This window comes from Thunnus maccoyii, chromosome 2 (assembly GCF_910596095.1).
Source record: "Thunnus maccoyii chromosome 2, fThuMac1.1, whole genome shotgun sequence".
Taxonomy (NCBI): Eukaryota; Metazoa; Chordata; class Actinopteri; order Scombriformes; family Scombridae; genus Thunnus; species Thunnus maccoyii.
In genome coordinates, this window is record NC_056534.1 from 37,078,394 (window position 1) to 37,105,292 (window position 26,899).

Below are 26,899 nucleotides of genomic sequence, written 5' to 3' on the forward strand. Positions count from 1 at the left end.
AAATGACATTGTGAAACAAATGGTTAAAAATTATCTTGTGTGTTTGTTTTTGCGTGAGGCAATGTGGTGTTTGGGACAAATGCTGGATAAACGTCAAGTACATCAAGTAATGTATCACAAATGTCAGTTTAATCATTAAACCATTCATTAATCATTTCAAAACTGACATTTCAGACAATCTCAATTCCACATGCTTTCTGCATGCAGTATATACATCTATGCACAGAGCTGTGTCAGGAGCTCTGAAGCCTTTCTTCAAAGGCAATCTAGTAAAAATACAAAATTCATTTCATTCATTCACTTCCAGGTATTTTAAAATAATCTCTCTTTTAAAACAATTCATGTCATTTATAAATGAGACTATCTCATACTACTAAGTATGTGTAATCTGTATTGCAGAGTGAATAAAAATGTTCTGGCCCTATACTTGGATTAAAAAGATCACTAATAAAAGACCAAAATCAATAAAATAATTCAACTTTAAAGTCATTAAATTAGAATAATATCCTCTCTGAACCTCTCCACATCTTTTCCAGTTTACTCTCATATTTACATTATGAAAACTAGCCAATGAATTATACATGTAGATACAACAGCTTACAATAAAACATCTTCAGTCTGTTTTCCGCTTGACTGCGACTAAAATGTGGATTTTTGTGATCTTGTGTAGTTTGGCTGGCTTATCTGCGAACCGGGAACATTAAATCAAACTCAAACTGTGTAAAAAAAACACCTCCATGTGTTTTGGTCCACACTGTGTGAAGAAAATTTAAAAAGTGCAGTCATGGGTAGTGAGCTCCAAAAGGCACTTAAATACTGACAAGTCCAGTCCATACTTCCTCTCTCTTCATGTTGGAGAGAACTCACTTCCTCTTTGGAGAACCCAAGCTTAAGAATGGGACGAGAGAGTTTCAAGATGACTACAAGGAATGAGGGCAGAGAGTAAAAAGAGAGGAAAGGGAAGTAGCTTGTGGGCGTACTGATTTGAAAAAGGATGGGTGCACAAAATAAAGGGACAAGGGAAGGAGTGTGTTATGAATTTTACAGCAGAAAGACAGACTGAGGGAAACTGGCAGACTGAAGAGGGAGAGAGGAAATGAGTTTACAAAGCGGGCATTTACATGACAGAGCAGCACTGGCAGGTTTTGCGTTTGGGTGCTTCATTCTCCTCTCCCTGGTTAGCCCTGGTTGGGCTGTGTGTCTCTGTGCTGGCTGCTGCCGGCTCTGCCTGAGTGTTGGGGGCTTTGGCCTGGGACAGAAGGGGTTCCTGCTCCCCCGGCTCTGGCTCTGTCCTCTGCATCTCCTGGGGATCGGCCAGGGGAACCTCCTGGAACTGACCAGGCATGGTTGCAGGGTCTTGGACAGGGTCTTGGACTAAAGCTGCCTCAGCTCCCTCCAGTGTTGTTGTAGCTTCAGCCTTTGCCCCTTGCTCCGGGGTGAGAGTGCAGGGTTGCGCCTCAGAATAGACTGGCACCAAAGCCACTGTAGTGCCCTCTAGAGCATTGGCTGGGGACTGCAGCTGCACAGAGGCTGGAACTTCTAATTGGTTGTCCTCTGCTTCAGCTTTTGTCTCACCGTCTCCGTTCTCCACGTCTGCATCTCCAGTTGTTGGTTGTGCCCCTGGAGAGGGTCCCTTTTCTGATTCTGTGAAAGTTTCTGGATCTGCTTCTGTTTTTATCACCTCCTCCACAGCCTCCCCTCCCTCTGTGGCTGCTTCTGCATTTGGAAGAGGGGTTTCCTCTGGCTGCATAGTCTTCTGCTGATCTTCCTGGGGTGTAAGATCCTCAGGTACATCATCCCCTTCATCTGTGATGATCACACGTTCTGCTCTCATTACCAGTGTCCCTTCTTCCTCCTCGTGAATGTCAATGAAATTTGGAACCTGACCAAGTTCTGCTTCAGAGACAGCCTGGCTCAACACAGGTTCCAACTTCATGCTAACAACACTCTCACTTTCTCCGAGTGGCCCGTTGGTGGCGGACTGAGTTATCTGCTCTGCAGTATCATGATTTATGTTTGCCTCTGTGTCTCCTCTGCCATTGGTTAGCACAGCTGCTGCCTCTTCAAGTAGTGGGGTTTGGTTTGCCTTTACTTCTTCTTCAGTTGTTTCTGAAGATAAAACATTAAATTAATATCACCTTTATTAATTGAGTCAATGATTTGTGAAAGTGGATTAATAAGAAAAGCTAGTGCTGTTCATGCATCTCTATGATGTTGAGTAAATTTGCAATCAATAAGCCAAAGTAAAATATACTGAACACTGTAAGGCTAAGTCATGAGAAAGAAGTGAGTTGCATTAATGTGTGCATTACATGCAGATTTAGATTCTGCAGTCTGGGCAAGAAAGTTATAGACCCTGGATGATTTAAATACAAACGGATGGGTCACTTTCGTTTTGAGAACTTTCTCATGTGCAGCTTGAGCAGCATCCTGCTGACATGTCCACGTACCTACTGCCCTTTAAAAACGCAAGTTACGCACTTTAGCCCCTATTAGCATAAATATATATGCAAAACCATATTCAACATATGTAAATATTCATCACAGCATGTATGAACGTTTTGTGAACTATAGCTATGCCTGTGCCACTCCTTTCTTTAGAATGCAAATTTCCTATAGACAATGTATACTGAGGAGTGAATCTATAGGGGATTTCATGGTCTTTAAAGGCTTGATTTAAAGAGTGGAGAGAGACGTTGACATCAATGAGCCTTTACATGTGATTTAATGTGTGAGGGATTTGTGCCCTCTGCACATGAGATTTATGTCAATGTTTTAATGCATGTCTGTGTGCATTTTATAACAAAGGAGTTAACTCTATACCCACTTAATCCTGTTGCATTGTTTTCTCCATTCTGCAAAACAGCATCTTGGACTATTTCTGAGAAGGAAAAGATTTGTATTTATTGCAGTGTTAGCAGGTAACAGTATGCAGTATAGAATACATGAATTACTATGTGAAGAAGGACGTCGTTTTTAGAAAATGACACTCAAATGACAAATTTTGCAATCTGTGCCTTTAAATTAAAATACTCAATCAAACTAAGATGCACCTCTTACTAGCTCACCAGCTGAAGTCCAAACTGCAGAGAGAATTATAATGTGGCATAATCAATACATCTGTGCTTGTTTGTATAACTTTTCTTGTCATTATATTAATGATAGATAGCTAGATAGATTAATTTATCCCCCGAGGGAAATGTTAGTGTCACTCAACACAAATAACAACAAAATCTGGCAGAAGACCGTCCTTCTTTTCATTACACACAAAGATCAAAAAACTGGGAAGGAGTCGAAACATTAAACAAATTAGATCAAATTAATATGTGCTGATGTAATTAACTAAGAGTAGCATTAGAAGTGTAGCTTTGGCCTACAGGTGGTGGCAGCCAGAAAAGCAGCGTGTCTGCGCAGGGTGGTTTCATAATGATAAGGTGTCTGAGGGTTGAACAGTGTGAGCATTGAAAAAGGCAGACAGATGGATGCCAGCAAAGCTTTGCTCGGCACTTTGTTATATACTGTGGATGTTAAGAGCTTGTCAAAGGACTTTAAAATGCTCATATTGACCCCTCGACAGGGTGAAATCTGCATCAATTCATCACTTTGTCTGGTGAGAAGCCAATTTAAATGCAGTTTTCTAAGATGTCCACTGTAATCTTAACATTTATCTGTACTAAAGCATTTATCTGATCACACTTACCTACTCCGGCCTCTGACACTTTCACTGACTCCTGTTGGGTGAAAGGGAAAGGGTTGGAATAAAATATACGGTAACTGGAATAATGAAAATGATGTATTTTGAAAGGAATATGAAAAAAAAGTTGAATTACCTTTATTTATACCTACTTAATTAACATTTACTTTTTTTAAGCCACATAAATACCGTTGTTTACTGCTATGTAGGCTAAACAACATATTTCCAAATATCCTTTCAACATCTAATTTTGGATTAATATTTTTGCATTTACCTATACACACAAAATCTACACTTTATAAAGTGATGCTCTCTAACATACTTCAAACTTACTACTGTCTAATGTTTCAAGCCGAGACTGTCAGAGAACTACAGCATGTCATCATAAAACAACATCACAGTCTGTTAGTCCTACTGTGAAATGCCATAAATACGGGCCACGTGCTGCATAGATAAATGTACTGTATTGGACAGTTATCCTGTGTATGTGTGTTTGTACATTTGTTACAAATAAAAGCCCACTTTCAAGAACCTCAACATATTATCACATCTCTAGGCTCATAAGACAGCATTAAGCAAACTAAAATTGATAAAGAAATCTTCTTCATGTGCTTGTTTGAGCTGCCAGATATTAGCTGTCAGTCACTCTCAGTCTGACCACTGAACCAGAGATTTTCTGGCAGGGCCTGTTGGATGTGCTGTAGTTCCAAATCGAGGGTAGTCATACATTAAATGTCTGATCTATCACAGCCAGCACGGCTAATCAGCTGTAACAGCTATTAAAAATGGAATCCAGCTGATTTTAGCTGAACTTAAAAAGCCAAGGTTAAGATGAACACATGATAAACTACCTTACTAAAAAGAACCTGAAGCAGTGACAACTCTTGTGTTATACTATAAAGACTTTCAGTCAAACAAACTTGTGCTTGGCTTGAGGTGAAACAATTCTAGAGTGGATCAAGTGCTGAATTGTTTATCTATCAGGGCAGCTTACATTCATAAAGTTCCTGCTTTTGAAAAAGAGGTGCTACATCAAAAGGTACATTAAGAGAGGAAATACATTATCTATGGCAAAAAGCCACAGACAGAAGTTGTGGGAAAATTTCCGCTTAATGGAAGATGATGGAGCAAACTTGTTCGACACATATTCCAACCCCCCCTTTGTGTCCACAGAGTGAGCGGGTGAGTGTTAGCATGTGTGTGTGTGTGTGAACAAGTTCCTCACCGTTTGGCCATCCTCCATCTGCTCCTTCAGCTTCTCTTCCTCCTCTGCCAGCTGCTGACTCTCTGCCTGCAACCTGAGACAGTAACACAGTTGTGCAGACACACACACACACACACACACACACACACACACACACACACACACACACACAACAAACACATCAAATTTATATCAACAATACACTAGTAGTTTACGATGCTTTTAAATATTATGATGTACACACATTCAAACATGATCCCAGATATGATTTATTTATGATCCCAGTCTAAGTGACCCTACTGTAGGCGCATGTCTATGCTAAGACAGTGTGTTTAAATCCCCCTAGAGGACATGTACAGTGTGTGTGAGGAGTCTTGTTGGAAAGCAAGGCAGAGCCGTGGACCTTTGCAATAATGAGATTGGGATATAGGAGTGAAATCTTCAGGGACTTGACAACATTGTCCACTACAATAAGGAAAAGTCTAGTCCTGTCTGGCAAGTGTGCAGGCTGGATTACGCTCTCACTCTCCCAGTTCAGTGCTGGCAGAATTAAATCTCAACTTTGCCAAAGCATACATAATGTACGACAACAGCAGAAATGACAAGAAAACAAAAATAGAAAAGGGAACGCTGCAACTATCAATTATACATGAAGTTTCAACTATACAAATACAACAAAAATGTGACAGTTCTCTCATGCTCTGTCTGCTCTGCTAACTGTCTCCTGGTCTCCTAGCTCCAAGTTGCGCACACACACACACACACACACACACACACACACACTGTAGCTGTACTTGTCAATGCGCTTTTCGATCTCCTGGGCCTGGGAGCCCCACAGAGGGGAGCGAGGGCTCTGGGCGTCCAGGGAGGTTGGGGACAAAGGAGCTCCTTCCATTAACCACTGGTCCCTCAGAGACTTTCTCTGGAGAGAGAGGGAGAGAGAGAGAGGAGGGAGAGCGTGAGTCAACTTTCAGTAGTGTTCTATGTAGATTATGTTGTGTTATTAATTAGTAATTCCAAGATAATTTCAATTGAAATATGATGGTATATACTGTAAATTGATATACAGTGCCATGGTAGCTATCCCTCTAATATCTCAGCTTTTATTAGGCTGCAAGTGCTTAGTCATTGTGATAGACTCTTTTAAAAACTGATTTTATATAAATATATTATCAATATAAATTATACATACAATTTTTGCAAAATAATGCAATTAGGGATTACAAATGGAGCTTGACCAGTATTAGATTTTCGAGGGTGAAACCTGTATTTGCAAGTTAAATGATCTGAATCATATGTTTGATTACAAATCATGAAAAACAACAACACAATAAACAAAAGATAAACCAAATTTGTAACATCTAATTAGCAACTGGAATAACAAAAACATAGGCTAACGCTAACTGTCAAATGAGTTAACTGTTACATGTCCTTTCATGAAAAGTATTAGTTACCTATTAATCAAATAAACAAGAGAAGAAAAGTTACAAACCATCAACAGTAGCCCAACAGCAAATCAACAGTAACCTAGAGAGTATAACGCTAACTAATTAGCAATGGACAGATAGCTAGCAACAATGTCAAGCCTGGTTGACACTTAAACACTTCCTTAAAATCTACATACACTTACAAGAGTCAGAAAATAGCTCTAATAAATGAGTACCTACAGATAACGGTCCACAGGAGGTATTTTGAGAGTAGACAAAAGATCCCTTTCAATATTTGCTTGGTCACAGATAGCTGTAACAGTTATCTAGCTAGCTAACAATCTCAGTTTAACACCAACTGTTGTTGAGCTGAGCTGTGGTTGCCCCCGGCAACAGAATGTTCAACTGAAACTAACTGCTGCCGGCAGCAGTATGATGAGAGCAAGAGGCTGCGTCCAGAATCACTCCCTGTTTACTATACAGTGCCATTTTGAGTGTCTGAATTAGTGCTTACATTCATCCACTATATAGCGCCCTCAAAAAGTGCTGACTACTTTCAAAAAGTTCACAATGGAATGAAAACAGTAGTGTCCCTGGCATGGACATTACTTTCTGCTAACAATACCACAATGCAATGTGCTGCCTTCTATGTGAAAATTATTGTTGGTGACTCTACAGCCGATGACTCCTCAAAATGATGATGATTAAGTGTCCGAAATTACAATTTACTGCTTACTATTGTGTAAACTACGGTGTGAACAAGGGACTGATTTTGGGCACAGCCTGGACTGGCTCAGACGTTTTTTGAGGGCACATTTACACACTCAGAATGCAGACACTCAAATAAAACGCTGGAGGGTAAATAAAGTGCTTTCAATAAAGTACTTTCTCAGCATATAACTCCAGTTTCTCAGACAATCAACTTTAAATATTATTGTTTGTTCATAAATCACCAAACAGTTGAAGTCCTGGATACATATCAGATCTCCTGACCCAGTACAAACCCTGCAGAGCTCTCAGGTCAGCTGCTTCTGGATTACTGGTTGTTCCAAGAGTCAAAACATGGTGAAGTGGCCTTTAACTTCTACTTTCAAATCCAAACTTAAGACTTACCTGTCTGCCATTGCTTTTAATGAAATTGTGTAATGCTCTGTATTTTATGTGGCCAGATCTACAATTTCATATAGGTGCAACTTTTTATTACTGTCCTTATGATTTGCCTGCTTCTATAAAGTGATTTTTTTTAAATTAAATTTAGGTGTTTGTATATTTTTGTTGTTGTTTGTGTTTATTCTGTGTGTTTTTATCATTAGTTTTGTTGTGCTTTTGTCTGTGTACTCTGTGAAGCACTGTGGGTTGCCTCTGGTATGAAATGTGCTATATAAATACATTTGCCTTGCCATGCGAGTAAATATGGTGTGATTCTGGAAACAGCCACTGTGTCAATAAGTCACAGTCCCACAGTGCAATGTGTGTTGCATAGATGGAAGACAAGTTAGATACACTACACTTATCGGTTGCAATGCAAAACGATGATTCAAACGTGATGATTCAAAAGTGTTGGAAATCTTAATGTGCTGCTCACCATAGAGTAAACAAGTGATTATTTAGGGAAATGAGTAAGCAAGGGAGTGATTTTATACAAAGCCAAAGCAAAAGAGTGAAGACTGGAGAGAGGAGGAGGAGGAGGAGAAAGATGTATGGAGCAGTGACATGCTGGCCAGAGTGAGAAACTGACACGGGGAGAATAAAGTGAAATGTGGTTATTTGAAGATTGTGAAGGTGAGAAGTGGAAAAAAAAAGTGACAGAGAGAAAGAGAAGAGAAGACAGACAGAGAGAAACACCTATGAGTCAGTGTAACCAGTCTTCATCTCAGCTATCAAACAGAGGGAAAGCAAGCATGAAATACAGCATGTGTGCACTTCTTGTCTTATTCCTAGCATGCTCTAGTAAATAGACATGACCCAGCGAAAGAAAGCTGCCTGAGGCTACTTACCATGCCTCCTAACAGTACAGCAAACAAAGTACTTTCAAGTTTTACTAAAACAAGAGCTCAGTTCTCTGTAGTTTGTAGAGCTGACTTCTCTCTTAATGTCATCTTCTAGACTGTTATAAACGCCTGACAACAGCAACACAGCATCTCTTTAAGTCTAAGATTCAATTAAATAACATCTAGTTGTCACTGTTTTGTCATCATCCTTCTTTAGATGTCCTTCGTTGCTGAAGCACAGACCCTTTAAATGCTGTTTGTCTGTGTTTGTGTGACAATGAGAGACACATCCATCACAAGTCTATCAATTGTGGGAGTTTCTATTGAAAGCCAGACAGTCCTTCTCAAACTAAACAGGCGTCTATATACTTAATGTCATCTTAAAATATAATGGATTCATTACACCCCCACTAATAAGTGCTAGCCCCGTGTGATTTTCTAACTAACAATGTGGGTTGAGTTACAGTACATACAGTATCTCCACCTTTCCAAAGCATTCACAGCTGTTTCCAGGACATTAATGTGTATTTTATGCAAACTTTGGCAATGTTGTGTTTACATTAGCTGGACTAAAGTGAGTACATCAGTCAACAAAATCCATATCCAAAGAATGTTGGAATGTTTTTACTTCCAGGTCAACTACAGTTGGACATATTTCACTCTGCATCAAGAAATCAAAACAAACTTGATGATAAACCCAAATGATGAAAGTGACATGAAAATGATGTTATGATTGTAATGAACTGTGCTCTAGTTTATATAAGAAGAACTAGTGAGTGTTCAGTCTTTGTAGCTACTAGTAACTCCAGTCACAGGTTCATACATTCAGTGCACTTGCCCGACTTTCTTTTTGGCACCTCTCCTACATACTTTACGGTAGTAACTGTCATAAATAAACAAAACATTGTTGACAATGATAATAGTGGTTTAGTGCCATTTGTCAGGCTTATCAGTCAAGCCTACCGTTATTTACTCCACATATGTATTTCCATTGCTATTTGTTGCAGAATGTCTTCAGAAAAACTAAATTCCTCTTTTTAAAAGATGTAGAAGTAGAAATGAATGGAAACTCTTCAAATGATTGCACAATGTAGATATTATACACCTCACTGAGATAATTGGAAGCATGCAACTGTCAAGAGGCAGATTAATGTTTTATTTACAAACAAACAAACAAAAAAAATCAGCTGTGTTTTCCACCGTACATCAGGACTAATATCAATGGCTGCAGGGTGACTTAGTAAGTGTGACAGCCGTATTACAATCAACTGACCTTGGTTCAAGAATCTTTTTCCAGCATTCATCTGTGCTGCTAAAGTGCCCTTGAGTCTACAATGAATCCTTACCAGCTCAAGGAGCACTCGTCTGACCCTGACAAGTACGAATAAAGAGTCAATCTGCTGGGAACTTTCAAGTATTACATTTCATCTAGTAAAATAACCAGGATCGTCATTTTTAATTGTAATTATGTGGTTATATGCTCTAAAATCTACTACTAGCTCTCACAGCAGCCATACTCCAACGGTGTAAAGCCAGATGATGTCTTTTCACTCTGCTGCTGAGGTGAAAGCATCTGAAAACCCACACTCCCCTCTAGCCTATATGGCCCCATGTTTCCAAAATCTGGCAACTGTTAGTCAGTAGCTACCTACTTAAATATAAGCGTCACAAAACCATCTCTGTGTTTTCTCCTGCAGCGAAGAACAAGCCCTGCTCTGTTCCCTTCCCTGTGCCTTTTGGCTGGCTCGACACAACCGTTGCTATACTTTCCTGCAGGTCAGGAACAGCATACAAGCTGCTGCTCCCTCCTATCACATCCTTATATCTACACTGGGGTTAGAGTCAATGTCAAAGCTAATGAATGTACTGAAAGCCATGAGAATATCACCTCCTGTAAGAGAGCAAGTATTGGAATAATCATCAACTACAAATACTGACTTACGGTTGTATTCCTCTGTCAACCAGTCAAGTTGCAGTTTATAATCATGTCTGTCCAGACATGTAGTGACGACTTTGAAGGAATTTAATTAAAAGGTATTAAGTGTATTTTTTGGTGAAATGAAAGTCATCACTATATTGACTTGTATGATTCCAGTGAATAATTTCCAGTGAGAAACATGCCGTCTACACTTACAGACTATTTTTACAGGAGGAGTACAGAGGACTGATAGAGAGCTTCATCACATGGTGCAACGATAATCACCTGAAGCTCAATATCAGCAAAACTAACAAGCTTGTGGTGGACTACCAGAGGAACAGGAGAAGAAGAAATGAAGAGGTTGGACTCACACAAGTGCCTTAGAAAACAAAATGCAAAGAAGATACAAATTCTAAAACATTTATGCTTCACACACATCTTCCACCCAAGATTAGTGTCACCAATTCAGTATCTGACCAAATGTGAAATATGGTCCCGATCTCCCCTTCTGTTCCTGAGTTATGGCATTGAATAGTGGCCAGAAGAACATGATGTCACACTGAAGTTGACCTTTGACCTTTTGGATATAAAATGTTATCACTTAATCAATTTATGCTGTTAGACATTTGCGTGAAACTTTGTCATAATTAGTGTTTGAATTCTTGAGTTATGGCCAAATGTGTTTTGTGAGGACACGGTGACCTGTAATGAAATTCCCTCTGGGCGTTTCTGAGATATCGCCTTCACGAGAACGGGACGGACATGAGGTCACAATGTCCTCGACCTTTGACCACCAAAATCAGTTTATCTTTGAGTCCAAGTGGACATTTGTGCCAAATTTGAAGAAATTCTCTCAAAGCAGGTGTTGTCCACATACTCATATATGGTGAGCATATCCAAAACACTTCACTTGCATGACCACACCAGCGCACACATGCATACCTGCATGCACACAAACACATGCTGCACAGATTACACACAATTTGAGGAATGTGCCTGGGGGCAGCGTAACACAGTGGAGTAGGAAGTGGGAACGCCAGTCTGGAAATGATGTGAAAACAATAGAGCAGCTCTGTGACTTGCAGAGTGTGTAAACACTCGTATAAAAACTGATTTCAGCAAAGGAAGGCTTGCCTCTAACCTTGCGAGAGACCTGCAAAAACCAGGAAATGTGGAAGGTTGTACATTTCATTTGTGTGTGTATGTATGTGGGAAAAGGAAATACATTTGGAGGCTATCTGCTTGTTAACAAGCTGGAATTTTAGCTGAGTGAAATTAAGGCTGCATGTGTGTGTGTGTGTGTGTGTGTGTGAATTAATGAGACAGGTTAGATCATCTTGATATGTGTGTCAGACCTTGAGCTGTTGTAGTCTCAGTTTCTCATCCTCCATCTCTCTTCTGGCTTTGTCCTGTTCCTCCTGCAGCCGACGCTTCTCCTGAAAGAGGACAAGTAGGGATGAAGAAGAGAAACCGAAAGACAGAGAATGAATGTATGCATATTGAGAGTTTGCCAGAGAGGGAGTGAGAGTAAAAAGAGTAAGATTTTATTAAACTAAAAAAGAAATATGAACAGGGAAAGTCAGATCAACATCCAGACATACGTTGCAAACAAGCTGACGTAAATTATTAAACAGAAACAAAGAAAAGGAAGAGACAGAAGTGAATTAAACATCATTGGGAAAGTAAAACAGGGACACCTGGTCAACCATCTGCCACAAGGACACCATCACCACAGACATCAGGTATAGTCTATATCCCATAACGCTCAGAGAAATTGTCCCCATGACAACTCAGTGTTGTTTTCATGGGACCAGGGACACCCTGGCTCACCACACTGCACACTTAATTATTTAGGAGTTACAAGCAGCTCAGAGAGCAAAGCTAAGTCTCCTTACCCTCTCTTTCTCTGTATACACAGATAAATGTATGTGTGTGTGTGTGTGTGTGTGTGTGTGTGGACTCACAGCAATGGCCTCCAGTCGCTGTTTGTACTTCTCCGCCTCATCCATCCTGGCACCTGTGACACAACGAGACAGGGTCAAAGGTTAAATAAATATGACACAAGTGGATCCACTTATTCTCTGAACTTACAGCCTTCACTGGACTGAGAGACTGAAGTCTGGCTACATGAATCATTTGCAATCGTTTAAAAACCCTATTTAGCATTTTCTTATGTTCAGATGTCAATGTTTTTGTGCCACATGGTTTTCAAGTGTAAAATGTGTCTGTGGTCTGAAGAGTATGTAGAGAAGAGAATCAAACTGTTGGTCCCAAAACTCCGAGAGTCCTACATCAGAGGTTACAGAGGCAGCAGCTGACGAGTGGCAGCACAAGATCAGAGGCAAGATCTTAAAGTGTGAAGCATGTAATTGGACAAGTATCTGGGTCGCCCTCATCTGCAGAGCCACCATGACCCAAAGTCCCCCACACCATTCACAACCTCACCAAAAAACGCCTTCCCCACGCCCCATCAAGCCTCTTGTTTCTATCATGACAGCCTCAGGCATCTCCAAGAAAATAAGCATCAGCAATATTTGTTTTCCCTGCAGCTGACACTAAATGGGACAATATTTGAGTTCCCCAAAACTCAGAGGTACATGAGAGAGCATAGTCTAGAGTCATACCAGCTCACAGCAACTGAGTAAAGTCAAGACAAGTCAAGTTTTATTTATATAGCACCAAATCACAACAGAAGTTATCTCAGGGCACTTTTCACATAGAGCAGGTCTGGTCTGTACTCTTTAATTTACAGAGACCCAACATTCCCCCAGCAGAGAGGAAAAACTCCCCTTTAACGGGAAGAAACCTTGAGCAGAACTGGGCTCTAGCTGGGCGGCCATCTGCCTTAACTGGTTGGGTCCCCGCCATCAAAAATCATAACTCTACTTTTAGAAAACTTTCCTTCTTAAAAAAACTTCACAGGAAAGAAACAACACTTATTTTTGGCCAACATGCAATTCTGCACTGGGTGGGTTCCATAAAAAAGTCTTTATGTGATAAGAATAATTTTAATGAAAACACTGTTATTGGAATTTGGAAGTTTTTAATGTTATGACCATAATAATTTTCCAGTCACTGACAATCCCCTGTGGTGTGTAAACAGCTCTGTCCTACACTAAAAACACATTTATCCATGACAAGAGGCTGGGAATTCACATTGGGCGATATCTGAATAATAGGGGGCCCTACTTCTGTAACAAATGCCACACTGTCACAACTTGTGTCGCTAATCGCCATCACAGAGCTTTGAAGCACATAACGTGTGCTTACCAATGCACACACACACACACACACACACACACACACACACACACACACACACCTCAAACACTCCAGATACATAACATACAACCCCATAAAAAAGCTAATGATTGAGGACAGCAATAAGAAGATCAAACCCAAACGGTGACTTTAGCTTTTACATTAAAAATACAACTGCACACAGACACTTCAAAACTGCAAAAAATAAAAGTTATTTTCTTCACCTCACATGCAAACTGACAAAATAAGCTTTGACACATCTACCCAAAGCCACATCTTTCATTCCTTCCCCCCTCCCCACCCAACACATACACACTCCACAAATGAGGTTTCTCATTTCTACCCACAAGGCAAGTAAAGCTGATGCTATTGTTGCTCCAATACAGTATATCTTTCAGGTCCTCAGGGTTTGTTAGTTATCATAGTGAGAAATGTCTCCTTACCACCACCCATAGGGGTCATAGGGGAAAAAGGTCCATATAAAAAAATAAAAAATAAACATAAGTGTACTGTGTATGAAGGGGAGAACAGAGAAGAAAGAAAGAAGAAGAGGGAAGGGGGGAAATAATCTCTGGCATGCCTTTCATTGCACCAGAGTTCTCTCAAGATCTGAGGTGGTGAGACAGAGGGAATGATCAGTAGACATATGAAGATATACATATATATATAGATAAATATATAGAGAGATTGGGAGACAGGAGAGAATGCACCCTCCAAGAGCAACAGAGGTAGAAAGAGACAAAATCTCATTTTGGCTGTGTTTTGAATGACTGGAGGTGCAGTGACAGCTTACAGTATAAGCCTCCGTAGGGAGTGGAGGCTTGTGTCTCATCAGGGCTCCAGGAGAGCGCCTAGAATAGCAGCCAGAGATAAACAAGCAAACACAAACAGAGGCTTTGATGAGGAGGTATTGAGGAGCTCCCCGTAGACACACACTGACTTTGATAATTAGACATGATACAGGAGGGTAGAGAGGGGAAGGCTGACAAAGTCAAAAAGTTGAGACAGAGAAAGTCAAGATGGTTGGGAAGAAGACATGAGGGGAACGAGGTGGCGGTAAATGTGGCGACCGGTTTGGGATTCAAATCCCTAAAACTGTCTGTGACACAAAAGTAAGAAAAAAATCTTGTACAGGGCAGACATAAAGCAAGAGATTGTTCAAGAATTGGAAGAACAGGGAAACTGTAAAAAGTCTTGTTTGTTTGCCTGATCATTAACAAGCACACTCAGGTCAATCTGATCCAGCAAAATTAACAGGGGGCAAGAGCAAAATGCCCCAAGACATCTCAGAATACCCCTACAAACCGTGATTGAGGGGCAAAAACTGTCCCCAAGATTTCAACTTTATATTTACCAGATTAGGCCAATATCCCAATCCTACATTAAGTCATCATTTTATTATTTCAGTCTCTAACACACACTCACACAAACATCGCTGTTGTTCACACTACGCTGCTGAGGCCAGGCGATCCTGCACCTACAGTGACGTTGCGGCTGCTGTGATGGACCGTTACCTCATTAAAAAAGCTCCAACTGTTACCGAAGAAAGTCCGTCACCAACGCCACCCCCAGCCAATAAGACGGGAAAGAAAGTCGCCGCTTCTACAACTGAAAAATGGAAAATAGACTGATTTGGTGTTGAAGAGGTGAATAATACGATTCTCCTCTTCTGTAAAGGATACAGAGCTCATCCACTCAAACGTAGCCTTAGAGAGCTTAAAAGCTAATCATGACCTCGTTAAAGGAAGCAAAAAGATTAAAAAGTCTTCAGCTCATGGTCACCAAACAAGCTAGCATCATCGACTTGCTTATGGTGAGTAACATTAATGCTAACGCTAACTTTAAAATGTCTTTGGTCAGGCATGTTAGCTAACATTAGTGACTGGTGGGGTGATCAGTGCCCTTGACTAACATTACTGAGCTCAATGCACCAAGTGAAGTGAAGCTTTTTAGTCCCAAATCTAGAAGATATGTTTTCAGTCTACTAACCAATGATGCAGTGCTCAACAGTCAAGTCTATGATGTTATTTCATACATGGTCAAAATGTCAGCAGGGCTACATTTGGGGATGAAATAAAGCTTATTAAAACATTCAACTGAAGTTATTTCCAGAGTTGCATCAATAAAGGAGGAATATTACACTCATTTTGACTCATTTGACAGTACTTGTAGCTACCAGTCTGTAATTCTGTGAAACACCTGAGGCTATGACATACAATACATCAGACCCACAACGATGAAATCATCCAAGTCAGACTGGTTTTGACTTGAAGGAGATCTGATTATGACATTATCCCCCCCCAGCCACAACTTTTGGTAAATTTAATGAGATCAAGGCCATTAAATATTGGCATGATCTCATGATCATTATCTTATACTGTCATCTAGTGGTTTATACTGAAGAGCCCTACAAAATAAAATCAGGCCTGCATTGTTTCGCTTTTTATGTGCTTATTATTGTAGTTAGACACTTATTACAAATGAGACGGTGTTTACTGAGGTGGTTGTGGTTACACAAGGTGCTGATTACTGTATACATTTTGATCTGGGCTCATTCACAGTAAAAACAGCAACTTTATGCTATAATTACTAGTTTTTAAAAAGTGCCCCCAAAATTTTGTAAATGCTCCGACATTGTAGAGAGTGGGGGCAAAAGTTGCTCCCTAAATATTTGTCTAATTTTCCTTCACTGATCTGCTCCCAACTTTTTGGCCTGTGACCCCTTAAAATGAAGAATGTCTACTTTTGATCACAGGTTATGATATTACTGCGGATATGAGCTGTGCAACGAAATCAAAGAGTGGTTTTGCATGCTTGGACTGGTTCTATTAAATGGTTTGTCAGTGGGCCAAAGAGGAAGAAAAAGCAAACGTTGGAGAAAAGTCAGAAAAATACATGTTTTTTTCTTTCTTATGCCTTTAATCATCTCATGACCCCTTACACTTACCTTGGAGCCGCTTGTGGAGTCCTGACTCCCAGGTTGGGAACCGCTGGTGTGGAGCATTTTTTAATTAATTTACTGTAAATCATTTCTGTTCTTTATTGGACAGTAGCCACATTATAAAACTAATTAGAAGTTTTACAAATGCAAAATCTTTTAACTATGAAACTTTGCACCTTAACTGTGAATTTTCACACAACTCCCACAATCTTCTTGTGGTATTCAGAAAGCATGGAAACCCACAAATGTGCTGCACTTGTTCACAATATATCTAATATATCTCAGAAGCAAACAGCAGTAGTAAAACACAAATATGGCACACGTCCATGAAACACAGCTCGGCTGCTACAGAATTTAATTACAGATGTTACATGCCAACCCAGATGACTACAATGACTGAAGCCTCAGTTCCATTAAAACAGACAGCTTTTTTTTTGTTTTGTTTTGTTTTCAAGGCAATAATTTGTATCCTACACAAACACTTTCCAGTTGAGCAAGTCGTAGGTTGTCTGACCTCAGTGGTATGACCTCCCACACACAGAGTCTCTCCCGGTTTACATCTCACAGTCTCTCTCTCTCCCTTAATATCCCACGCACACTTAGTCACACAGAGCACTGAAGCTGCTATGGTCAAAGGTGAAAAAGAAGAGCAGACACATGAGAAACAATAACCCCAGCGCAGAGAGAAACTACCGAATAGTCAATCCTTCAAAAACACAAGAGTCAAGAATGTTTTCATTTTAAATTCTCTGTCAAACAAAAATGCCAAACAATAGCTGGTTTCAGCCTCGAAATCTGCTTTTTTGTAACATTGTTAACTGAATGCCTTTGGGTTTTGGACTGTTGGTTGGTTAAAAAAAACAAAAAAAACCCAACTGTGTGGGTGTAGACTAAACGATGAATTAACGATTATTTTCATTACCAACTAATCTGCTGACTCCTTTCTGGTTTATCAATTGTTTGGTCTACAAACTGTCTGAAAAAAGCAGAAAAATGTCACAATTTCCAAGCTGTTGTCTTCAAATAGCCTTTTTTTGTGTGACCAACAGTCCAAGACAGAATGTGAAGCAAATTTTTGCTGCACTAGAGACTCCAGATGCAGTTATTTCCCTCCAGTCTCTCTACTTTTTCCTTTTCCTCTCTGTACTTTTATAAAGTAGATTCATAAAGCTCTGGGATATGCACAAATTTATCACTCAAGTTGAAACATTTTCAACTCAAGTGGATGCATATTCGCATCAATTCAGGCCGCCCCGGGGCGAATTTGCATCTACTTGCATCTTTGTATTGACTTTTGGATGTAATTCTGCAGTGTCTGAAATAAAAAAACACAAAGTAAACACACAGTAAAGTTGTTTATGATCACTAGAAAATGTTTGGCATTCAATTATCAAAATAGTTTTCTGTCACTTGACTGTTCGATTTATCAACTAATTGTTTCAACTTTAAATTTATTAATAGATGAACTGAAAACAACCATAATTTTCTGTACTATTGTAAATTATGGAGCTTAATAGTGTGTTCAAGAAGGCCCAGAAACTTTCTGAGTCCAGCTGCCTCTCAGTCATTCAGTCAGCATGGTTGCATTGCAAACATTCCTCCTGCACTGGTGCAAAAGAACATATATTTGCCTTCAGCGTATGTGTGCATGTTTATATAACAATGTATATTTGCCTAGTGGGGTGCCATGAAGTCTATATGTTGAGTGCTGATGTAGCGACATTAGCTCTGTGGGAACAGATGGAAGAACAGTAGGGTGTCTGGAATGAAAAACTTTAAGAATCACTTTGTATCGCAGCTCACTGCTCGTGGCTTTCTCTGACACACATAAGAGCGGTGCACAATTCACACTATATCAGGATGGAGATCTTAAGCAGCACTTTTCCAGTAAGGCAACAAGCTGCAGTTTTTGTTATGATCAAAAGACCAGAAGACCTTTACTACAACCTGTTTTTGCTGTTCAGCTAAAACCAAATCAAAGTCTATGTAAAGAAAAGCCTTCGTCATATTTTCAAACTGAGCCAAAGTATTAGTGATTCATTTTCTGAGGCCTTAAAAAGAAGGTGTCTGTGAAGACTGTGGGAGAGGTAATCAGCACAATCAGTGTTTGCTAAAAGGTAGCATTTACATACCACCAATGCCTCCTGTTGCTCTGTATTAACTGACTCTCAGAATATGATTTCAGTGGCAGCTTATAGCTCCAACAGATGAAATGTAGATAAGCTCTCTATGCAAAGCACACCTTTCAGGAACTTGAGGCCCATTTCACAATATGGAATCAGGAACTAGTTTATTTAAATACAGTACTCCATTTCCAACATAGATATGGTTTCACATTTTATGAGAGAGGTAACAGCACAGGGTCTCTGACTTTTGCACGGCAGGGATGGATACGGGCTGTATTGGAGCATGAAAACTGTGAACTTTCAGTCATGAAACTCCAACATCACTGTGCTACAAGTCACCTTTTACTCCAGGCTTCACTAGACTGGGAGAATTATTGACAGAGTCTTGCTGGTGGAGAATCAGTCATCACAATGTAAACTAGGAAGGAATTTAAGAAAAAGGTATTAAGTGTATTTTCTAGTGAAATGAAAGTTATCACTATATTGACATGTATGATTCCAGTGAATCATTTCCAGTGAGAAACATGCTGTCTTAGAGAATATTTGGATATAAACTGTCATTACTTCATCGTTTTATGCTAGTAGACATTTGTGTTAAACTTGGTCATAATAGCATAATTCTTGAGTTAAAATGTGTTTTGTGAGGTCACAAAACCCTGACCTTTGACCGCCAAATTCTAAATCAGTTCATCCTTAAGTCCAAGTGGATGTTTGTGTCCTTAAAGACCTTCCTGAGATATCACGTTGACAAGAACAGGAGGGACGTACGGACGGACAGACAAACAAAACACAATGCCTCCGGCCACGGCTGTTGCCAGCGCAGAAGCATATTAATACTGAAGAAGGTCAAGGAGCGTAGTCAAGTTATCATGTAACATCTGTGGTGAGATGTTCAACATCGATTTGCCTAAAAATGAACATGTAGTTAATATGAGGAGGGCAAAGAGAAGGATCAAAGAGCATCAGTGACTCTGTAAACACTGGCCATTGAACACACAACATACAGTTTCTAAAATAGCTTCAGGTCTGGTGGTGGAGGGGGTGGAGGGAGTCATTAAAAGGCCACCCGGTGACATTTTGTTTTTGTGTGATGATGCAATTACGCTGCTGTTAGGCTGCTGGCCATGCTGCTTCTCTGCACTTTGAAGTTTCTGCTCCATTTCTTGGAGAGAGATGGGGGGGGGTGGAGGTGGGGATGATTACGGTAAGAACAGAGGAGGAAACAGAGATAGAGTCGGGTCAGATTCTGTGCCCTCAATCACAAAAGCCCATACCACTACTTACATTAGTAGTTTTATTAATTTCTAATACCTGTATTAGTGATGCTACGCCGGACTAATTTCTGCTTTGAAGTGCAGTTCGTCTGCTAGAGGCTCATTCATGGTGCTGCTTCCACAGCTACTTCTGCTTCCTATTATCCTGCTTCTATTCAACACTGATGGATTTTCAACTCATGAAGAATGAGTGGAACTGGACCAGATAAGGGCAGAGAAGTACAGAGCTTTTTAGACTGAGACTGAGGCTCCGGTTTTATTTGCGAAAACTAAACGACAAGCACAAAGCAGTAGGTCTTAGATGCACAGCCTGTGTAGCATGTATGTGCAGCAAGGCGAAGTGCAAAAGAGCTGAAATATAGATCAGACGGTATAATGATTAATAAATACACTCATCCATTCATATCATTGGTTTCATCACTGTGCCAGTCACAGTGAAGCATGACAACAAAAATCTTCAGCGCAGTACAACATGAACATGAACACAGTACTACAACATTCTGCTTTTTTAACAGTTAACTAGTACAATGAGTGTATAAATAAAAAAAATGAAAGCAGTGTATATAATTCATTGACTCAATCTGACGCTATTTGAGTCATAATTCTACTGTATGTGACACTGAATCGTAAAATGTGATTCGGCATCGTTAGCACTGCAACGCACAGGACCGATGCGGACGAGTTATCCAACTTCTGCATGAACAGGTAGAATAAAGACTTCTACCTCTCAGATAGGCAGTTTAAGATTTACCAAAATATTTATCCTGATGCTTGGGGATTTAATTCCACATCTACTGAATATAGCTTACTTACATTTTAAGCATTTTTTTTATATCTCTGTGCATATTCTTCAAGTGCTTATATGCCAGCAGAGTGACTTTGCACCAAAAACAGACATGTTTGTTCTCAGCGTAACTTCTAAGACCCAGTTTCCCTTAAAGTACCACTGCTTTTAGGCTGCTTCTTTTAAACGAACCTCCTATATGTTTGCGCTTCACCTCCCACTAGTGCACATGTGTCTGCTGGGTATCAAAATACCACACGGACAGACACAACAAATTTCAAGATCAGGAAAATATCAAATGTATCAAGACCGCGCTGATCGTTGTACCACTATGAAATAAAGGCCCTCAAAGTTTCGATTCCGAACAGTTTCATATTTTCAGGCCTCAGAAAAAGAGAGCAAGAGAGCGAGAGAGAGAAAGAGAGAGAGAGAGATAGTATTCCAAGGCCACTGTAAACCAAAAATACCCTTCCACCCATGTGTTTGGGAACAGGAAGAGCACAAACACCGCTGTCCTCCAGACGACAGACAGAACATGCAATCGTAGCGACCCTGATCTCTGAACTTATGCATCCTCTGCTGTCGTCACTGGCCGATGCTCAGGATGAGCCTGAGTTAAACAGACAGCCAACTAACTGTAAAACAAATTCCTAGATAGATCTTCAGTCACAGACCAGGGAATCAAATCGTTCTCTAGCTTGCTGGATGACTGAGGGAATCGCTGTAAAACGCTTTTCCATCAGCTATAGATTTTCAGTTGCTTTACAGACTATGCAGCACAAACGGCATCATTGGAGACAGATACCCAGTTTATCTAGATAGAAATAAATCTGACACACAGTGGGAGGGTATGTTTTTGTGTGTGTGTGTGTATGTGTGCACTGTACACATGTGTGTTTATATGTGTGGGTGGGTGGTATTGGTGGAATTTATGTGGCCTGGATGGTGCTGCTGCAACAGCAGCACACAGCCAAGGTACCTTTGATTGACAGTCCAGATCGGGGGGAATGAAAACACTGAATTCCACCGCTCTGTGTGTGTGTGTGTGTGTGTGTGTGTGTGTGTGTGTGTGTGTGTGTGTCTGTCAGTAAAATATGGATATATGTGCTCGTCCTACGTCACAGAGCTAACAGTGTAGTAGACTATGGAGTGTGTTGAGGATTATCAAAGTCAACAACATACATCACAGGTTTACGCCAAGTCATTTATCACCTCTGCACTTCACAGGCATGACAGTCCTCCTGCTGCCTAGCCTCTGAAGTAACACACAGGCTGAAATAATGTGTGTACTTCAAAGCATCAAAGACGCCATCAACCCACCAATCCCATATTTATCAGCGTATTAACTCTGTAGATAGTAAGCTTGCACACATTATCACAATAGAACACACAAGCTTGAGAGCATCAAAGGCATCACTGCAAGGGAATATCAAAAGAAATCTTCCTACAGGTCCCAGTGTTCAGTGGTTAGACTAAAGCAAGTTTAATGCACTGACAATTTGACTAAACCGTGTTGAGAGAGGAGACTATGATGAAACAATCGCATCTCAAAGGAGCAAATTCCTTCGCTCTCGTTTTGTCTTTACGTTGTACAGCCATAAAAAAGGATCAAGAGGGATCAATGGTGTTCTGTCAGGTACCCCACACACACACACACACACACACACACACACACACACACACACACTCACACACACATACACTCACAATAGAGCCTCTGTTCAGCAGGAGGTAGGCTGGTCTTAGCCTTCGCCAGGCTCTGCCCTCAGTATCCTTGTGCGGTAAAGGAACACTTATATACACAACTCACGCCCACAGCGCTCCATGTGATCCTTGTTTGGGCTGATCCAGAAAGTTATGTGATGTGAACATTTCTAGGTTCAACTGTCAAAGCTGTATGGGCTCTTTTTATTGCAAATTAACCAAGAGGTGTAAACACACATTACACATTTATTCAAGTCATTCATCGGACAGTTTTTGGCGACTGTTGTCCTGCATCATCAACATCACATGGATCCAAGTAGGACAAAACCATTCCAGCGGCTGACATCAAGTCATGCAGCACTTTATTGTAACTTATGTGTTTATTTATCTTCTCTAATGTCACAAAGATCTCACAAAGTAATTACTGATTATAAGTAGCCTTAAAAGGGTTTGTTTGAAAGACAAAGAGTTCGTATAATTACCTTTACCTGCCAGGTTTGTCTTACTGTGTCCTACTGACAATGTCTTTACTGTCAACACAGTGCAGCCACAGTTGGTTACTGCTTGACACCGCCCTCTGAGTGGTTCCCAGTATGGGCAAGCTTCTGATCGCAAGCCATGTCAAAATCACCATCTGTCGCACAAATTTAAAATATTAAGTCTGGAAGGGTGAGAAAGTCGGGTCCACGGCCATTAAGCTGAGCAACAGATCAAAAGTGACAGCGTAGTGAAGCCTTTGTAAAAAAAACCTTGTCATCCACTCATCAAATCAGCAGAAGGGCCGCAGAGATTAACACGGTCATCTGGAACACACATATGCATGATGAAGCTGAAACATAACATGCTATGCAGCTATGGATGAGTCATCACGGCTCACTCGGTATGATTAACATGCAGGATTATCTATTTAAACCGACTGTGAAGAAGTCACATTGTTGCTTTATTTTAACTGTATGCATTTTCCTAGAATGGTTGAGTTTTTAGAACCAGGGTCTCAACAGGAGTGGTCCTGTTGAGAGGTTTGTATGGAGTCTGCTGAGGTAATAATAAGGGATAATTATACTGGATGTGCACATATTCACTATGTTAAATTAACAGAGATAGATGTATGGTTATAGTTTGATGAATATGTTAAGTTTTAACAACACATTAACTAGATTAATGCCAGATTACACCCTGCAAACTAGTTAAAACACCTGAGATGAGGAAAGTGCTTTAACTGATCAAGAAATATTTTTCAGTATTTATGTAATCAGAAGAGAAAAATTACCAGAAAAGTTTACATTTAGCCTCCATCAGGGTGTTTTTTGAACTGAACAATATGAAGTAGAAACTAGTATCTTTATAATAAGAATAAACAGGTAATAAATTAGATCTGCTTAAGGCGTGGATTTTATTGTACATTTTTAAGTGGAAACCCGTCTACCAACATGAAAGTATTAACAGATATTGGTTTACTGCCCAGATCTCTATGTACATCCTGGACTCAGTCACAAGCTTGCATGACTTCAAAGCAGGAGACAAAGTCTGTCAACTGACAACTGTCTCCTTTAAACTGTAAAGACAAACTGACTTAATTGCTGTGGTTTCAATGTTTGTGCATTTATGTCTCTCTTATCTGCAGCTTTATCGCCAAAACACTGTGCATAGACAGTCGAGGCACGTATTAGTGCTCATGATAAGAGGGGAAACACCGGTTTTTAACCGTCAGGTACAACGCAGCGTGTGTGTATGTGTGTGTGTGTTGTTTTGCTCTGCCAATGAGAATGAAGATTACAAGTTAGCTGGAATTTCATGGGAGACTGAGACAGAGTGAGTTATCCTGAAACACTGACTCAAGATCATTGCACCATCTTATCTGTGAGTTTAGTGAACAGTGCCAGTGTCACGGACGGTTTGCTGTGTAATCAATGTAGGCAGCTGTAATCATAGCAATTTTGTTAAAAAAAAAAAAAAAGTGAAATTTGTCAAGTCTCTGTGTGATGGTGTCAAATGTCAATGAAATGACAGAGAGAGAGAGAGAGAGAGGACAAAAAAGATGAACTGAAAAGGAAGTAGAAGATTAACACTTTACTTTTTCCAGAGTCTCTGTTCAAACAAAGTCGAGCACAAAACATGGGCTGCCACAAGATTGAATGAGCTGCCTGCATGACCTGCCTTCCTCGCCTCACAGATGATAAGTCGGGAGAAGCAGGCAGGCAGAAAGCTTTAGAAATGAGAAAATGTAAGGAGGAGAACGGAGGAAATGAACAAGACACGGATAAGACAGAGAGACATCATATAAATGGAAACTCCTGCAAGGAACCAGAGAGGTTAGAATGAATGACAGAGCATGAAGTAGAGGGAGTGATGTGCAGAGGGGGGCGATCAGAGTTTGAGACACCTGTTCTGACAAGTACTGACAAGACACTTGAGGCTGTGATACAACATAAACATTCTGTCATGTATTCTCCACCAAACCCAGCATGATGACACATGTCAAGTTCATACAGAGACACCATATAATATGTGCCACTCTCCATCTTGTCAGCATCTTACATACAGACGCACGCAACAAAGATTTCACAAGAATAAAAGTGTGACAGTTACTTTAACCGCAGCTACAATACAGTTACAACCTTATAAGAGCCATCTCTCTAAGAAAGGAGAGAAAAGTGACATTCACAGTTTGAGTTTTTGCATCTGTTGTTACCTCGTCTCAATCTTATATAGTGGTTCCTACTGTTCTACATAATTTAGCTGCACCGCCGTCCTTAGTTTTAAATAAATGCATCTTAAAATTAGAAGGAAAAAAAAAATCAGTAATCTTAAAGGACTGGTTCACAATTTTTCAAGTCTGTCCTAAAGCAATAGTCAGGTGCTGATATGAACACTGACACAATGGTTTCCTTACTATCACCTCCTGTTCACACTGGCCGTTAAGAGATCCCTTTATAATGCACTTTCAATGTAACTGATTGGGGACGAGATCTACAGTCCTCCTTCTGTTCAAATATTAGCTATTTGAAGCTAATATGAAGCTTCAGCCGTCCTTATTAATCAAATCAAGTCGATATCTCCCAGAGTTACAGTCTTTTTGTTTTAATCCTTCCACTGCAGCTGAACAGGAAAACACTGTCCGTCAAGACACAAAGAGGGAATTCTTTTACTAAAAAGAGTGTAACTGTGGAAGATGCACACTTTATTTGACTAATTCAGACTGCTGAAGCCTAATAAACCTTTAAAACACTGGACTGTGGATTTTGTCCCCCGCATCACTGACACTGTAAGCACATTCAGAAGAGATTTTCTAATAGTCACAGCGAGCAAAACATTGCGAACCTCTCCTTTAACATATGCTCGATGCCTTAAGTGAGGATAGGAGTCACTATGGAGCCACTGCAGCAGGAAGGTTCCTACAGCATTTGGATAGCCACTGTTCATCTCCTTCATGAAAAAAATATGGAAGCTGAAGTGCAATTTTCAACCAACAGTAGCACTTTAGAGGCATAGTGCACCTGCAAAATGTTACCGAAATAAAGGCAAAGTGACCTTTTTTTAACCCCAAGTGGCTCTGCTCACTGACGCACGCTGTCAGTGTGGATCTTCATTGAAACTGCTGGCTGCAGGTTATTTCGTTCATGCTGCTCTGTGGTTTAATCACTCACCATGTTGTGCACTAGGAGGAGGTTTAAATGTGTTAATGGAAAGCAGGTTTCGACACAGTGCAACGGATTACAATAAACAAAAAGGTGTGAATTGAATCCGATTTAAAGACTAATCGATTTCCTTTTTAAAAATGCCATGTTCAGTGATACTGATCATGCAGACAGTTAATTGACTGAATGCTGAAGCAGCTCTGAAACTGCCTCATGGTGATCATTTCAATGATAGCACTATTTTGGGACTTTCTACTAATAAGTTTTCTGACTCCCCCCATGTGTACACACATGCAGACACTGTCCCTGTTGGTAAGTGTTCTCTTTGCACTTGGAGCGTGTGTAAGACATGTATTGGCTTGCTACAGTGATTTGTCTGTCTGTGCGCGCAGGATTAGTGTGTGTGTGTGTGTCAAACAGGTTTGGAGAGGAATGCAGGACTGGTGTAATCCGGTTTCGGTTCATTTTCGCTATTGTCATGGCATCAAAAGCCTGCAGGCCTGTGTGCCACTGCCGCGGGGCCTCGCGGCTCCATTGAACACATCGTCTCACAGAACACACTGCAGCCTGTATGAGAATTAAACTACCATCAGGACAACACGGCACAACACTGCAAAGACAACCTTTCTATCCTAAAATATATTGCTTTGAAATAACTTGGAGATAAAACAACTCAATTGCTAAAAGCTAGAGAGACCTTGCAACGTCGAGCCGTAAATTTTGTTTAAATCTATTCTACAAAAAGTGTCCAGTCACCTTGTGAACATCTACTTGAGCAATCTAATGTTTAACTTTCCTCCCTCCTCATTATCACTGTGGACAAACACACTGACATTCCAGCCCACCATTACAGAAATTAGTCATACACTCATCATTCGGTCCACAGCTGTTTCCCCAATCCCTGAGGTTAAAAAAGGCAACGAAGGATGAATTCACA

At 40.3% G+C, this 26,899-nt stretch overlaps 1 protein-coding gene across 3 annotated transcripts in view; it reads right to left on the reverse strand.

The window, feature by feature from the left end:
• Window positions 1-268: 268 nt before the first annotated feature.
• The window catches only part of palm3 (paralemmin 3), a 33,917-nt gene continuing 7,286 nt past the window's right edge, over window positions 269-26,899 (reverse strand). For 2 of the 3 annotated variants that reach the window (XM_042434047.1, XM_042434041.1), the window contains exons 2-8: window positions 12,199-12,251; window positions 11,590-11,670; window positions 5,693-5,820; window positions 4,920-4,992; window positions 3,701-3,731; window positions 2,828-2,881; window positions 269-2,109 (exon numbers count right to left, since the gene is read on the reverse strand). In XM_042434047.1, coding sequence (XP_042289981.1) covers window positions 1,118-2,109; window positions 2,828-2,881; window positions 3,701-3,731; window positions 4,920-4,992; window positions 5,693-5,820; window positions 11,590-11,670; window positions 12,199-12,243 — 1,404 coding nt within the window. In that variant the 5' untranslated portion in view covers window positions 12,244-12,251 and the 3' untranslated portion in view covers window positions 269-1,117. Of the gene's footprint in view, window positions 2,110-2,827; window positions 2,882-3,700; window positions 3,732-4,919; window positions 4,993-5,692; window positions 5,821-6,565; window positions 6,749-11,589; window positions 11,671-12,198; window positions 12,252-26,899 lie in introns of those variants that run through there. The other variant, XM_042434056.1, reaches the window with a different exon arrangement.